The following is a 15,321-nucleotide window of genomic DNA, read 5'->3' on the forward strand; positions in this document are numbered from 1 at the left end:
CGTTTCTCCAGGCCTTGAAAGGCTCTACCTTTCTAATCTTATTTCTTGTCCACCCATTAGTTGGAATTCTATAGAAAGTAACTTTATAAAAGCTACTATTTAGTTATCTGAGATATAAAACACAAAAGACCAGAAAACTGTTATGGTGGTTTGAATAGGATTGGCCCATGGGAAATGGCACTATTAGGAGGTGTGGCCTTGTTGGAAGAAGTGTGTCACTGTGTAGGTGGGCCTTGAGGTCTCCTCCTGCCTGCCTATGGATCACTGTGTCTATGTGTACACTGTGGTGTTTCCTGCCATGATGATAATGGACTGTAAGCCAGCCCCAACTACAAGTTCATCTTTATAAGAGTTGCCTTGGTCATGGCATTTCTTCACAGCTATGGTCCTAAGACAAATGTTTTTCTTCTCCTTCTCCCCTCTTCCCCTTCCCCTTCTCCTTTTTTTTTTTTTTTTTTTTTTTTTTTTTTTGACAAAGTCTCACTAGTAGCCCTGTTATCCTGGAATTTACTATGTAGACTAGTAGCCGGGCCTCAAACTCAAGAGATTCACCTGCTTCTGCCTCTTGAGTGCTGGGATTAAATGTATACCACCATCTTTAGCAATGTCAATTTCTTTACGCTAGAGGTAACAGATATATTTTCCTTAGATATAATTATGAGTATTATTATAGCCAGGCTAATACTATATATACATTATAAATTAAAATGATTTTATATACTGTTAAACTATCCTAAAATGTGTTCGTGTGCCTGCACACACACATATACTTGCATGACTAGACCTCAGGCATCTAGACAGGCTGCCTCGCTGAACTGGAATGTCACCAGCTCAGCCATGCACAATTTCATCCACGTCTTCCCTCTCCTATGAGCACAGACAACGCTTCCAGAAGCTTTCATTCTTCCAGTGTTTATCTTTTGCTGTGTGCTTACTCTGTAGTTCTGGCTGGCCTTGAACTCAGAGACTTCCCTGCTGCTTCCCAAGTGCTTGGGTCAAAGGTGTGTACCACCATGCCAGCTCCATTGTTACCCACTCCCACCCCCCAAGTGTGGGGAGTCAGAGGCCAGAGGATCAACAGTTCTAGGTCAGGCTGGTGTGATGGCTCAGCAAGGCATAGGCACTGGACACACAAGCCTGGGGATGCCTGGAATCCCTGTCTTAGTTAGGGTTTCCATTGCTGTGAAGACACCCTGACCAAGGCAACTCTTCCAAAGGCAAGCATTTAATGGGGTTGGCTTACAGGTTCAGAGGTTTAGCCCACCGTTATCATAGCAGGAAGCATGGCAGCATCCAGGCAGATGTGATGGAGGAGCAGCTGAGAGTTCTGCACCCTGATTAGAAAGGACCCAGGAAAGACTGTCATCCTCAAGCAGTTAGGAGGAAGATCTCCTCTGCAATGGGTATAGGCTGAGCATAGGAGACCTCAAAGCCCAGCCCCACAGTGACACACCTCCTCCAACAAGGCCACACCTCCAACAGTACCACTGCCTAAGGGGCATAGAAAATTCAAACCACCACAGCCCCCAAAGGTAAAAGGTGAGAATGAACTCCACTAAGTTGTACTGATTTCCATACACAAATCAAACAAACACGGAGCCATACTTTTTAAGGTTGCTCAGGTGTGGTTGTACATTTAATCCCACCCAGTACTCGAGGCAGAGAGGCAGAGAGGCAGAGGCAGGTGTATCTCTGTGAGTTCAAGGCTAGCTTGGTCTACAGAGTAAGTTTCAGGCCAGCCAGGGCTGTGAAGTAAGACCCTGCCTCAAAGGTAAAAGAACTGTAGAATGTAGAGTAATTCTTCCTGTATTGGATTGATAGGCTTTAAAAGGTTTAAAATATAATCTACTAATTTTTTTAGTCACATAGAAGATGGCACACTATAAAACACTAGTCTCCTCATCAGCTTCAGCTGTCAACTTGACAGCTCAGCTATTTGAGGAAGTATCCAGTAGGGGATTGCCTCTATCAGACTGGCCTGTAAGCATATTTGTGAGGGGGTTTACTGATTGCCCAATGTGGGCAGTGTTATTGCTAGGCAGGCTGGCCCAGGCTGTTTAGAAGGGTAGCTGAGCCATGACCCTGGAGCGAGCCAGTGAGTAGCCTTCCCCCACAGTTCCTTCCCCAGTTCCCTTCCTGACTTCCTTCAGTGATGGATGAATTCCCTGGAGGTTTAAGTCAAATAAACCTTTTCCTCCCCTGAGGTATTTTTGTCAGTGATTTTTCTTTTTAATCACAGCAACAGGAAAGCAGCTAGAACAGGTATATCCCTTGAAGTTCCTGTGACATTTGATGACCACAATGAACAAAAAGTCTGCTCTCATGAAGAGATCTCTTCCTATGCCATCCTTTTTAACACCGGTAGCCGGCTGTCTATAGAGCCCTCCTATTTCCCACTACTTTCCAGGGCAGGAAACAAGTCTTGACTGACGGCAGTATTCCCAGAAAACTGGTGGACATCGATACCAGCATGACCCTCAGGACAAACTCTGAACAGATTACTAGGCTTTTATTAGGAGAGAGGCTGGAGGTTGTCACACCAAGGCGGGAGTGGGTCTTCTAGAAAGACACCTTTTGGTCAAATGTGGCAGGCATTGGCTTTCTCTCCTATGAAAGCAGGGTCAGTAGTAAAGTGTTGACTTTTGGGATATGGTTCGGATTATATAAAAAGTTGCCCGGATCCCGGATATCAGTCCCATACACAGAAGACTAAGGAAGATGATACTGGAGGCGCTGGGATGCTGATGTGCCTTACGGGGCAATGAGAGCAGGGTTAAGCTTACTAACAAGTAAGTGCAGAATAATAAAGAAAAGAATGGGCGTTTCCAGCAGATGCTTACTGAATCTGTGTAACTAACGACGGGGCGGCCAATTGGTCCTGGTCTCCGAGTGACTGTCACCCTGATGGCAGATCTCAGGACAATTCAGGGATATATATGATTGACAGATGTTGGGGGTATTTGAAAGGCTTCGGGCCCTTAGGACTCCGGGGACTGCAGTTCTAGCCGTCAATCTTAGTCCTCGGCAACCTGTTTTGTGTCTCTGCGCCCGCCTACGTGGGCTCCCAACTCGGGTTCAGGACAGCTAGGAGAGGTGCCGCAGCCAGGTCGGCCGCACCCTCTCTCTCTCTCTCTCACCCGGTAGAACGCCCCGATCCTCGCGGCCGGGAACAATGAGGTTCCGGCTTCTTTAAGGGAGATACCACCGCGCCGGTGGGGCAGGGGACGGCATCCTCCCAGATGATCGCACCCAGCCCCGCGTCGATGCCTGGGCCACTGTGCCGCCCGCAGACACGGCTCGGTGACTCGGATCGCAGGTGCAGCCAGCCTGCCAACACTGGCCGAGCCTCCCCACCGGCCTGCCGCCCAGCCCCGCCACCGGCGAGGAAGATGCGCCGAGCATCCGGCCCCAGCGAACCGCGCGCTCCAGCCCGCCGCTCGGTAGGTCTGAAGAGGGCGGGCAGAATGGCCCGCAATGGGGCACGTGCACTGCCGGCTCGGGCCAGTGGCCGCAGCTTCCCCGGAGTCCCGGGACGCGCCCCCGCTGCGGCTGAGGGCGACCATCCCCTGCCGCCACCCCTGCGGGCGGGCCAGGGCGGCAGTGGTCCGCTCTGCAGCGCGCACACCGCTGGCGAAGCTCGACCGTGTGCAGCGCCAGGGCAGCGGCGAAGTGCAATGGCCGGAACACGCAGCGAGAGGCGCTCGCCCGGTAGGCGGCGCTCGGCTGCGCACGCGCGCTACGGCAAGCCGGAGGGGGCGGGGCCCGGCGTGAGGGGGTGTGTCCGCGCACCACGGGGGCGCGCGCCGGCTTCTGACTGGAGGCCGCGGCAGCTGAGGCGCGAGCTGCCCGATAATGGCGGCCTGCAGAGCTCATGAGAGGGAGAAGCGGCGGCGGCTGCCCTGAGGTAAACCTGGCCCTTCGTCGTGGCACGGATGCCCTGCAGTCAGAACCGACCTCCCTGCATGTGTCTCTGTCCCCAGCAGGCCTGTCACAGACCTCTCAGCGGAGTCATCCCGGGAAAGGCCCGGTGCTGCCCGGGCCACCGGCCGGGACTGCGGCCTCCGTTCCCGCCCGGGCCACTCCCGGGTACCGGCCCCTAGTCCGCAGCCGCGAGGAGTTGAAGCGACTGCGGGGCCTGCTGACGGGCCACGGGAGGGTCCCTCGGGGTTTCAAGGGACGGCCACCTGGAGTGAGCTTGCTGCTTGGGCAGTGAGCGCGGCCCGAGCCTCGGCGTCCGAGCACCTCTGGCCTGACTTGTCCCTTCCCCGGCACCAGCAGGTGCATGTCCACGCCGGCGGTGCCTAGCACCGGAGGGGGAATGGCAGGCAGGAGGGTCCAGGACCTGCCATCGCGAGGCACCCGGGTTCTCCAGGGATGCTTCAGCGGGGCAGGACCCCAAGGATTTGATAGACGCCGTCCTTTCTTATTCAGGAAGGTGTCCTTCTCTCAGGGGGACTGCTGCAGAGACAGAGCCACTTGGAAGCGCATAGTAACTGGGAATCGGCACAGAGCAGGACGGAATGTCCGCCTGTGACAGGAAACCTGACAATTAGGAAATCCAGTAAGAACTTGAAGAGCAGGTGACCAATTCAAGGAAGTAACCCTCAAGGCAAACATCAGAAACAATCATTTTCTTTTAAATCTGGCCTATGAACTTAAAGTGGTTGTTCTGGGAGTCTCGGGTTCCCCGGGTCAGTCACTTTGTTTCCTTGGTTGTGCAATGTAAATACAATCTTGCTCTTCCTGCCAGCGATGACAGTGGGTGTGTGAGCACACTGCAGACTCTCCACTCAGAAGCACATTTCTCTGTGGGGCCTGTGCTCCAGTTTGCTTTTAAATGATTTGTAAACTCAGAGCTCCAAAGAACTTTGTCAGAGAATTCCCTTTGATGTATAAGGTGCTCCCTCCTTGGCAAGAAAAGACTTAGATTTAAATAGCTACGTTAAACAACTATAAAAAGGTAGCTTTATTCTAATTGACTTACTTCATTTTGAGAGAATAGTTCCTCAAAAATTTTATTTGTGCTTATTTTGTAAGAGATAAATAACCAAGCATACTGGTGCAGGTCTGTAACCCCAGTTCTTGAAAGGTAGAGGCAGGAGAGCAGGGTCATCCTTTGCTATGTAGTAAGTTCAAGGCTAGCCTGAGCTACCTGACACACTGTTTTGTTTTTTGTTTTTGGAGACAGGGTTTCTCTGTGTAGCCCTGGCTGTCCTGGAACTCACTCTGTAGACCAGGCTGGCCTGGAACTCAGAAATCCGCCTGCCTCTGCCTCCTAAGTGCTGGGATTAAAGGCGTGTGCCACCACTGCCCAGCAAGGGCTGACACACTGTTGCAAACAAAACATCTTGTCCACTTTTAGTCCATAAACAGAAGTCAAGTGTTTGCATTTTTAAGTGTGAGGGATTTTTGTGTTTCCATGTTTTTGTTTGTTTGTTTTCTTCTCAAGACAGGGTCTCTGTGTAGCCCTGGCTGTCCTGGAACTCCCTCTGTAGACCAGGCTGGCCTTGAACTCAGAGATCCTCTGCCTTTGCCTCCCACATGCTGAAATTAAAGGTGTGAGCCACCACCTCTCAAATTTCAAATTTCGGTTTACTTTTAACAATGACATTTTCAAGCAGTTGAGGATTAGATGAACTTAATATAAAGAAGCCAGATTTGACTACTTCACACACTTGTAATACCACCATTCCAGTTCCACAGACCAAGGTACAAGGTAGCCAGGGCTGTTGAGATGGCTCAATGGGTAAAGTTATTTTCTGCCAAGCCTTACAACATGAGTTCAGTTTCTGGAACCACATGGTAGAAGGAAAGAACCGACTCCCACATATTGACCTCTGACTTACAGAAAGCTACACACATACACACAAAATATATAATACAATCTTAAAGAAGTGAAAGCCATTTTGAGCTACATAATCACAAGAGGCTGTCTTTTTTTTAAAAAAGGACTGGAAGCAAGGTATGGTGACACAAATCTTTAATCCCAGCACTGGGAAAGCAGAAGCAGGCTTATCTCTCAGTTGGAAGCCAGCCAGGGTTTCATAGCAAGATCTTGTTCAAAAAAGGAGTGGGTGGGTGGAGCCTGGAGAGAGAGAAAGTTCAGTGGGTAAAACATTTGCTGAGTAAGTCTGGGGACCTGAGTTCGGATCCCTAGAACCCATGTGAAGCCAGATGTGCCTTCCAATGGTGAGATAAGCTGCAGAGACAGGAGAGTCTCCAGAGTTCGAAGGCAGCTACCCTGTCATATGCTGTGGGGATGACAGGAGAGCCAAGGTTATCTCCTAAAAGTGCACTTGGCATGGGAATGCCTGCACTCACACACAAGTCAGGAATGATGATACTGTAACTATGCCTTCTAAAGCCAGCATAATCTATGTAGCAAGCTCCAAGCCAGGGAAACTTTGCAAAACTCTGTCTCAAAGACAATAAAACTTTAAAAATTGTTATAAAGTACTTGAAATAGTTCATGATACATGGTAAGTGCTAATATCCTTTTTGTTATTAGTGATAGATTGCTCCAAAGCATAGCTAGATACCCTTGGAGTACCACAGACAGCAAATCAGAGGGTAAATCATGCATAAGAATACAAGCCAGTAGGTCCACCTAATTTCAACAGAGCACTTTGTTGATTTTTCCAGAAACCTCGACCTTGAAGATGGTGAGTAGCCAGCCAAAGTACGATCTAATACGGGAGGTAGGCCGAGGCAGTTACGGTGTGGTGTATGAAGCGGTCATCAGAAAAACCTCTGCGAGAGTAGCTGTGAAGAAAATTCGATGCCACGCACCCGAGAATGTTGAACTAGCCCTTCGAGAGTTCTGGGCGCTAAGCAGTATCAAGAGCCAGCACCCAAATGTGATTCACTTGGAAGAGTGCATCCTACAGAAAGATGGGATGGTGCAAAAGATGTCCCACGGCTCTAATTCTTCCCTTTATTTACAGGTATGTGTCACTGCCTAGGAAATGGCCTTAATTTTGGTCATCAAGAGGAAACCCAAGTCACAGATGAACGACTCCCTAAGATGCAGGAGTTCTATGGCCAGGTGTACACAGAGGTCTGTAGAGGAAAGAGGTGTCTGCTTTAAATTTGTGCTGCACATACCTCAAAATAACGCAAGCCACTGCTGTGTCTGGTACTTAACTAGTCTGCATAGCAATAGAACAAGATGGGAGCTAGAGGAGGTTTGAGACTAGCACCTAAAGTCAGTTCCTGGGAACCAATTATTTTGAAAATAAACGCAAAAAACAAGGAAAAAATAGCAGTCAGTAATAGCCACACCCATGGTAACTGGACTTCCCTAATCACGGGTCTAAACATCATAAGCCTTAGATGAGTAAACTGCTACATGCCGGCAGTCCTACTACTTAGAAGGCGGAGGCAGGGCTCGGGAGTTCAAGACCAGACTCACCTGTATATTGACTTTCCTAGACATTTCTAGACTGAATCCTGAGCTCCAGGACAGAAGGAGGTCCTCTGACTGCCACACTTGCACTGTGGCATGCATGCATGTAAGCATTTACACGCACACACACACACACACACATAAAATAAGTGAATATAATTTAACAAAACAAACTATAGAAACAACAAAAACCCTATGTTTCGGTTGGTGAGCAGGCTCAGAGGGTAAAGGAGTTGTTGACAAGCCCGATGACCAAGTTCAGTTTTCAGGTCCCTTGTGGTAAAAAGAGGACTGGACTCCTGAGTAGTTTCTCATACCTCCATAAGTGGTCCATAGTTCCCCACACACAAAACAAAACAAATAAATAATTTTTAAAAATTTAAAAACTGTAGTGTTTACTTTTCTAGAAGTACTTAAGTTGCCATGATGAAAATATTGGGAACATTTCTGTCTTTTTTCCTTTTTTTTGCCATTGCTGAAGATTGAGCCTCGGGATTGGGGCATACTACGTGAGCTACACTCCCTCCTAGACCTGTCACCTTTGCATTAGGGTTTAGAGACTAAGGTACACAATCCCTTCGGATGGAAAAGTAAAGATACTAACACATATGACGTGGTGCTAGGTCCAGATCTAGTAGCAAAGTAATAAGGATTGGGTTTTATTTAGTCCTTTAGGGTTTTAAGATATGAAGTACCAGACTAAAGTGATTTTTGCACTTAAGTTGCCTTTTTAGTGAATCAGTTTTCCTTTTAAAGCCTTGCAGATGTGTGTTTGATTTATGGGACTTTCTGCTGTCTGAATGACTTGAAATAAATAATCCAGATTTCCTAGTAGCTCTCTGTTCATATGTGGTTCATTCTGCCTTCTATGGCATTGTCCAAGTCAGAGAGGATGTTAAAGCTAGATTCGGTACATAAGAACTCAGAAAGAGGTGCCTGTGTTGAAATAAAGTAGTCTTTTTTATAGATTTAATAAGCAAACCTGATTTTTCTTTATTCATTTATTTTGAGACAGATTCTCACTATATAGACCTGACTAACCTGTAACTTACTATATAGACTAGACTGGCTTTACACTTACAGAGATCCACCTGCTTCTGCCTCTGCTAGGATTAAAAGCATATACTACCACACACCCAGCTAATTGATCATATATTTATCAATAGAATTGTATCAAAACAATACAATAAAATCAATAAACAAATCTGTAACCTTTATAATTAGGGAGTTCCTATGCATGGCCTTTATTTATAAATTTTCATTTTTTTATATGTTTTTCCTTATTCTTGGTTGGATTCATTAAATCAATTCCTAATAGCTAAAAACCTCATCCAAGAGAAAATGTAAAACAGTTACAAAGGCTCAATTTCATGCATAGGGACTTTTCACCCTCCAGTCTTCATCTTTCAGATAAATAGCATAGATGGTGTAGGAACATGTAATAGGGAATCTGATACATCTTAGGGCTGAAGAATTATGAACTCCTGAATATCGTGCACATACTTGTAATCCTAACACTTAAGACTAAAGAAGGATTTCATGAGTTCAAGGCCAGCCTGGGCTACATATAGACTTTAGGTACAGAGGGAGTGAGAGCCTATCCAAGGACTTAAAAAAGAAGAGGAATGGTCAACTATTTAAACCTTACAGAGTCTAAGAAGCATTATCTAGATAAGTGGGTGAAAACTATATATTTATTTCCCTTCTTGCAAGCCAGTATTATGTGCCTGCCTTCTAAGCCACTGTCTGAGTGCTGGTGTTCCTCATTATGCAAAGCTATTTATTAAGTTTATATTTTAGGATAAAGACAGAAAAAGTGAAGTTAACAAATAGCACACCCGTTTTTCAGCCTCTCTGCACTGGTTCACTGTGCAGCAAGGAGGCTCCTGCAGGCTGTAACCGGTGCTGCCTTCTGCCAGGGCTGGCGCATGAGGGCTGTTCTTTGCTTTTGCCAGAATAACTAGATGAATAGTGATTAGTAATTATAATGATTGTGATATAAATGTATGTCAGTTGTACATCCTTCAACAGTTCCACTCTGATTCTTCCCCTTTTGTTGTTCTTTTTAAACACCACATAAAAAGTAATTTAAAAGCAGTATACCTCTATATTTTAGTCTGTTCATGAAGTAATGAGCTAGGTGGGGAGATAATTCAGCTGTATTGACATATATAGAAAGAATCAGCTGGTTGGGCACTCTCCAAAATACTGCTACAAAGGCGGCATTCTGAAGTACTGGAAAAAATTTTTAATGCATGTATTAAAAACACAGATGAAATAAAATATTCTTGAGGTTTTCAGTTAAAGCTGGAGACTGGAGTTTGACTCACAGTGCATAGCAGAGCAGGACAGAGCAGGGCTTCCTAACCCTTCTGTTCAAGCCCTCACACCAGAAAAACATGTGCATAACCATGGATGTGTAAAGCATCTGCAGAGCAAACATGATAATAATGAATCATAAATAATTTTATTTTAAAGCAATCCTTTGGTATAAATATAATTTTACCTTTTCTTTAATTTTTTTGTTTTTTTATCTTTTTGTTTTTCGAGACAGGGTTTCTCTGTGTAGCCCTGGCTGTCCTGGAATTCACTTGGTAGACCAGGCTAGCCTTGAACTCAGAAATCTGCCTGCCTCTGCCTCCCAAGTGCTGGGATTAAAGGCGTGCGCCACCACTGCCCGGCTAATTTTACCTTTTCTTAAAGTAGAAAGCAAACTATACACTAATGAAGTGAATGTACCTGTTTATTTCTACATAGAGGTAAATCTTGGGCTGACAAGATGGCGCTGTGGGCAGAGGCACTCTCATGCAGACCTGACAACCTGCCTCCCATCCTCAGGTCCCACAAGGTGGCAGGAGAGAACCTGCTTCCCAGAGTTATCCTCTGACACATGTGCAATGATCCATGAGTGCACACACAAGAGAATTCGGATTGAAATTTGTTACTTTAGGACATAGAGCATCTTCAGCTCTTTCCACAGTAGGTGATTTGTATTTTATAAAAACAGTGATGAGAACAGTACTTCATATAACTGTGTTAGTACAAAGTGGTAGACGTGTTTAAGGCAGATTCAGAAACTAGAAATTCTGTCCTAAAAGCTTTCATCAAGCCTCTTGCCTCTGTTTCTGTAGTGCTGGGATCACAGGTGTGTGCCATCACACCCGCCTTCAAACAGCAAGTTTTAGTCTCTGTCTCTCTTTCTCTCTCCCTGAGACAGTCTCACTATGTAACTCAGGCTGGCCTTAAATTTGAGATCACTTCAGCTAGGTGTAGTGACACACACACATGTAATTCAAACACTGAAGATGATGCAGGAGGATCAGAGTTCAAGGCCAGCCATGAACTATACAATGAGTTTGAGGCCTTTGTGGACTACCTACTTGAGACCCTGTCTCAAAAAAAAAAAAAAAAAAAAGAAAAAGAAAGAAAAAAGATACCCAAATGAAGCATTATACCATAGCACAATCCACTGATAAACTACTTTGGTATTTGCTTGCTGATGAATGACAGTAGGAAAATATCAGAAGTCTTTGTTTTCCCCAAGTAAACCATTATGTTGCTATAAGAGCAGACCACTTTGTATATGTACTAAAAATACAGTTTGGTTTTGAGTTAATTTTTGGTAGCTAAACATTCACTAAACCTTTGACTATTGCCAATTTTTTTGTGACCTCTACATTCAGTTTAAGAAACCTTTGCCTGGCATGTGTGTACCCATGCCCAACACTTCAGAGACAAAAGAAAGCTGCAGATTGACCTAACTTTCTTCCTTCTTTCTTTTTAGTATATTTTTAAAAGATTTATAGCTAGTGGTGGTGCAAGCCTTAAATCCCAGCACTTGGGAGGCAGAGGAAGGTAGATCTTTGAGTTCAAGGCCAGCCTGGTCTACAGAGCAAGCTCCAGGACAGCCAGGACTACACCTGTCTAAAGCCCTGTCTCAAAAAACAAAACAACAAAAAAACAAGAATAAATTTAAAAAAACTTACCTTATTTTTTATTATGTTGGCATGAGGGGGGTATGTGGGTATATGTGTGTCAGTGCAGGCGCCCTTAGAAGCCAGGACACTGGAGCTATAGTTGCAGGCAGTTGTGAGCCACTAACATGGTTACTGAGGACCTGAACTGCAGTCCTCTGTGAGAGCAGTAAGCTCAGAACTGCTGGACTGTCTCCCCATCCCCTTTAACCTTTATGTATTTTATAACTTCTCTTCTCATCCTTCACAGCTTGTAGAGACTTCATTAAAAGGAGAAATTGCCTTTGATCCCAGAAGCGCCTATTATTTGTGGTTTGTGATGGATTTTTGTGACGGAGGAGATATGAATGAGTATCTGTTGTCTAGGAAACCCAATCGAAAGACTAACACCAGCTTCATGCTTCAGCTCAGCAGTGCTCTGGCCTTCTTGCACAAAAACCAGATAATCCACCGGGACCTGAAGCCGGACAACATCCTGATTTCTCAGAGCAGGCTGGACACCAGTGACTTGGAACCCACATTGAAAGTGGCCGACTTTGGCCTGAGTAAGGTTTGCTCAGCGTCTGGGCAGAACCCGGAAGAGCCTGCCAGTGTGAACAAGTGCTTCCTTTCCACGGCCTGCGGGACGGACTTCTACATGGCCCCCGAAGTGTGGGAAGGACACTACACAGCAAAAGCTGACATTTTTGCTCTGGGAATTATCATCTGGGCAATGCTGGAGAGGATCACCTTCATAGACACAGAGACAAAGAAGGAGCTCTTGGGGAGTTATGTAAAGCAGGGGACCGAAATTGTGCCTGTTGGGGAGGCACTTCTGGAAAACCCCAAAATGGAACTTCTCATCCCTGTGAAGAAAAAGTCGATGAACGGGCGAATGAAACAACTGATAAAGGAAATGCTGGCCGCAAACCCTCAGGACCGCCCAGATGCTTTTGAACTAGAACTCAGATTAGTCCAAATTGCATTTAAAGACAGCAACTGGGAAACGTGACCTCCTGCTTGCAAGCATCTTAGATGGTGCTGCTTCAGATTCAATGGAAATACATTACATGGCCGAAAAGAAGACGGAAGTTAGACTCCACTTTCTAAGGGTTTAGGTTTTATTGTGGGGTAGTTTTTTTCTATTGTTTTTCCTGATCCATGCAGGCCATCTTATTGTATGTTTTGAATGTGTATTACCAATGTGGCTGTAAAAAATTTTTTTTAATGATCATTGGTAAAAGGTTGGCAGAAAAAATTCTCTTACAAGCCAAGCAGAGAAAAAAGTCCCATTTTCTAGAAATATCTTTAAGTATTTTAGACATTCCTTGTCAGTATTAGGCATTTCCGTGGAAGAAGAGGTTTGCGTGCTGGTAATGCAACCTTTGAAGCTTTGTAAAGGAAACATATATGTATATATTTATGTATATGTAAGTATGTGAATGTGTGCATTTTGCATTCCACATGAAGAAAATGCCACTTCTGTTTAAATTATTTGATACAGGTTTGGGTTTTTGAGATTTGCTGATGAAATTGGTGATAGAAACCACACAAAGCACCCCTCGTCTTCGTCTCTGCCCCTCCTGCTACTGGAAACATGCTAAGGGTGTGTTTTTGTTGTTGTTGTTTAGGGTTTTTTTCCCAGTATACATCTCTTTTTAAAGGCATCATTTTGGAGGGTCTGAATGGCTGATTTAACACAACTGAAGCTAAGCAGTTCTAAGCTGCTGGAATATGTTTGAGCTCTCCAGAGCCCTGTAGCTCCTCGTGAATTAGTCATTGAGTCTCATGGTAGAAGGTCGACAAGGATGTCTATGGCTCACTCATACCTTCAGGTAACTGAGCATTTGTTTAACTAATTAAACCACTGCACTGGGACGCTCGGGTGCTCCGGCACCTGCTGTAACCTGAGGATGGTATTCTGTTCTGAACACATTGCATTGCACAACTGTAATACTTGATTATTAATTTTTAATTTTAAGACTTTTTCTAAATCTCAGCATAAAGTCGAAGAAACCAAACGAGCTCACCCTCGAGTTGCTGGCCTGGTGTGGCTTCCTGTTGGATCACTGGAGTCTCTGTCACTGTGACACTGACACTGTTTTCTCTTGTCTCATGTGATACAGTAATGGAACTGGTAATCACTGTCACAAATACTGGTCGCTCTCTTCCCAAGTGAGAGATGATGCATACAGAGTTTGGCAAATTGATAAGATTCTATGCCATCAACTGCCTTTTGATTAGAAAAATTGTTGGTTTCATATGGTCACCTGGCATCTGTCAGAAAGCAAGAGACTCAACTCCTGAGGGGAAATTCTAACTGCATGGTTGCCTCCAGATTGTTCTTGTTAATTCAGGAACATTAAGGAAAGGATTCTTTCTTAAACCAGAACACCAGTCTTTAGGATAAATTAGATTCTACCATTGTATCTAGGTGAGGCTTTATAAAGCACTACCTGACCACCTCCAGTGCTGGGGTAGAACCTGGGGCCTTAAGTGTGTGAGGGAAGCAGTCTACCACTGACCCCATGGGGATCTTTTTAAGCACTAAGATACAAAAGGCAAAATAATATCAGTATATTGTTGTTATAAGCAGTTCTCATCATCTCCTCAGCACTTGAACCTCCACACTTTCACTGTAGGTCTGGCTGTAGTTCAGTAGAGAGCACTTGCCTGCCATGTACAAGGCTCTGGACTCAATCCCTGCCATCACAAAATCAACAAATCAATAAACGTGTTCAGAAGGTGATAAAAGATAAAACACAAAAAATGGAATATGTAAAATGTCTAGACTGAATTAATCTGAAAGTATAAATATATGAACTGAAAGCTATAGTAAAAAATCTGATCAAATGGAAAAAAGAAGTCACATACACTTAATATCACTTGCAGACTTAACTAAAAATTCTTTCAGGAATAAGAGGTAGAAGTGTACTGGATCTTCATGGTAATTGACTCTCTGGGTCACCAAGTTGACACAGATCTGACCATGGATTGAGTTACAGGAAATTAGAAAAAGTCTCATTATAATGGATTACCATTGACCTGGCCCTCATCAGATTGAGATGGGATGTGTGCCAACCGTTCTTTGCTCTACAAATACCTGTGCACTTGAAGCCTTGGTGTCCTGAGCACATAGCTTTTGACCCTGCCTCCTTGAAAATAATGAGTAATTTGGTTTGTCTTTTGTTTTCGTCGGTGCTGGGATCAAACCCAGGGCCTTGCATGTGCTACACAAAGGTGTTAGCACTGAGCTAAATGTCTAGCCCCAGTTATAATTTATTTTGAAAGATTTTTATCTGTGAAATAGAATTTTTCCTTTATTAGAGGTAAGGGTGTGAGGTGGTCAGGAAATTTCTTCCAGAACATTCTTAAGTCCTTGTATTCTAAAATAGCTTATGATATCAACAAAAGGACAGTAATTTGTTTTTCTTCTTTCAGCTAAGAATATTTATTAAGTACCTACTGTGTGCTCAGCACTTAAGTTTAGTTGATACAGCAACCATTTAAGATTTGCAGTTGTAAGGGCTGGAGAGAGGACTCAGCCATTAAGAGGACTTGATGCTCTTGCACAGAACCGGAGTTCAATTCCCAGCATCCAGGTTGAGTGGCTCACAACCACCTAACTCCAGCTTCTGGGGATCTAATACCCACTTCTTGCTTCCATGTGCACATGTGTGCACACACACACAATTTAAAGAATAAAGACAAACCATTTTTTTAAATGGCATTTAACCATGCACTTTCTTCAAACACATTTAAGAAATAAAAGATGAGTGATACTTGGGAATTTTTGGATAATTGCTAAAGGAAAAATGCAATCAAGAAATTGTGCACAGTGCCTTGCCCATAATAGGTACTCAGTAAACAGTTACCCCTCATAGTCTGTTGCCATGGTTTCTAGTGTTTTATGAAATTTGTCTTAATTGAAAAGAAAAAGACCAAATATTTCAAATAAAGCTT

General features: G+C 44.5%; 1 protein-coding gene across 3 annotated transcripts; it reads left to right on the plus strand.

Moving 5' to 3' along the window:
* The first annotated feature begins 3,315 nt into the window (after positions 1-3,315).
* Pdik1l (PDLIM1 interacting kinase 1 like) lies at positions 3,316-15,228 on the plus strand. Of its 3 annotated transcripts, none has more exons than XM_034503837.2 (3): positions 3,316-3,440; positions 6,643-6,944; positions 11,630-15,228. In XM_034503837.2, exons 2-3 carry the CDS (start codon positions 6,660-6,662, stop codon positions 12,368-12,370), a joined length of 1,026 nt encoding a protein of 341 aa, XP_034359728.1. In that variant the 5' UTR covers positions 3,316-3,440; positions 6,643-6,659; the 3' UTR covers positions 12,371-15,228. The 3 variants fall into 3 exon arrangements, with proteins under 3 accessions (XP_034359728.1, XP_034359727.1, XP_076790118.1); XM_034503836.2 differs by lacking the exon at positions 3,316-3,440 and adding an exon at positions 3,749-3,904; XM_076934003.1 differs by lacking the exons at positions 3,316-3,440; positions 6,643-6,944 and adding exons at positions 3,826-3,904; positions 6,945-7,057.
* Positions 15,229-15,321: the final 93 nt, after the last annotated feature.

The sequence above is a fragment of the Arvicanthis niloticus genome, chromosome 5 (assembly GCF_011762505.2).
Source record: "Arvicanthis niloticus isolate mArvNil1 chromosome 5, mArvNil1.pat.X, whole genome shotgun sequence".
Taxonomy (NCBI): Eukaryota; Metazoa; Chordata; class Mammalia; order Rodentia; family Muridae; genus Arvicanthis; species Arvicanthis niloticus.

Coding starts and splice junctions, on each gene's coding strand:
- Pdik1l (XM_034503837.2), top strand. CDS start 6,660: ATGGTGAGTAGCCAGCCAAAGTACGATCTAATACGGGAGGTAGGCCGA. Junction 6,945..11,629: donor ATTCTTCCCTTTATTTACAG/GTATGTGTCACT, acceptor CATCCTTCACAG/CTTGTAGAGACTTCATTAAA.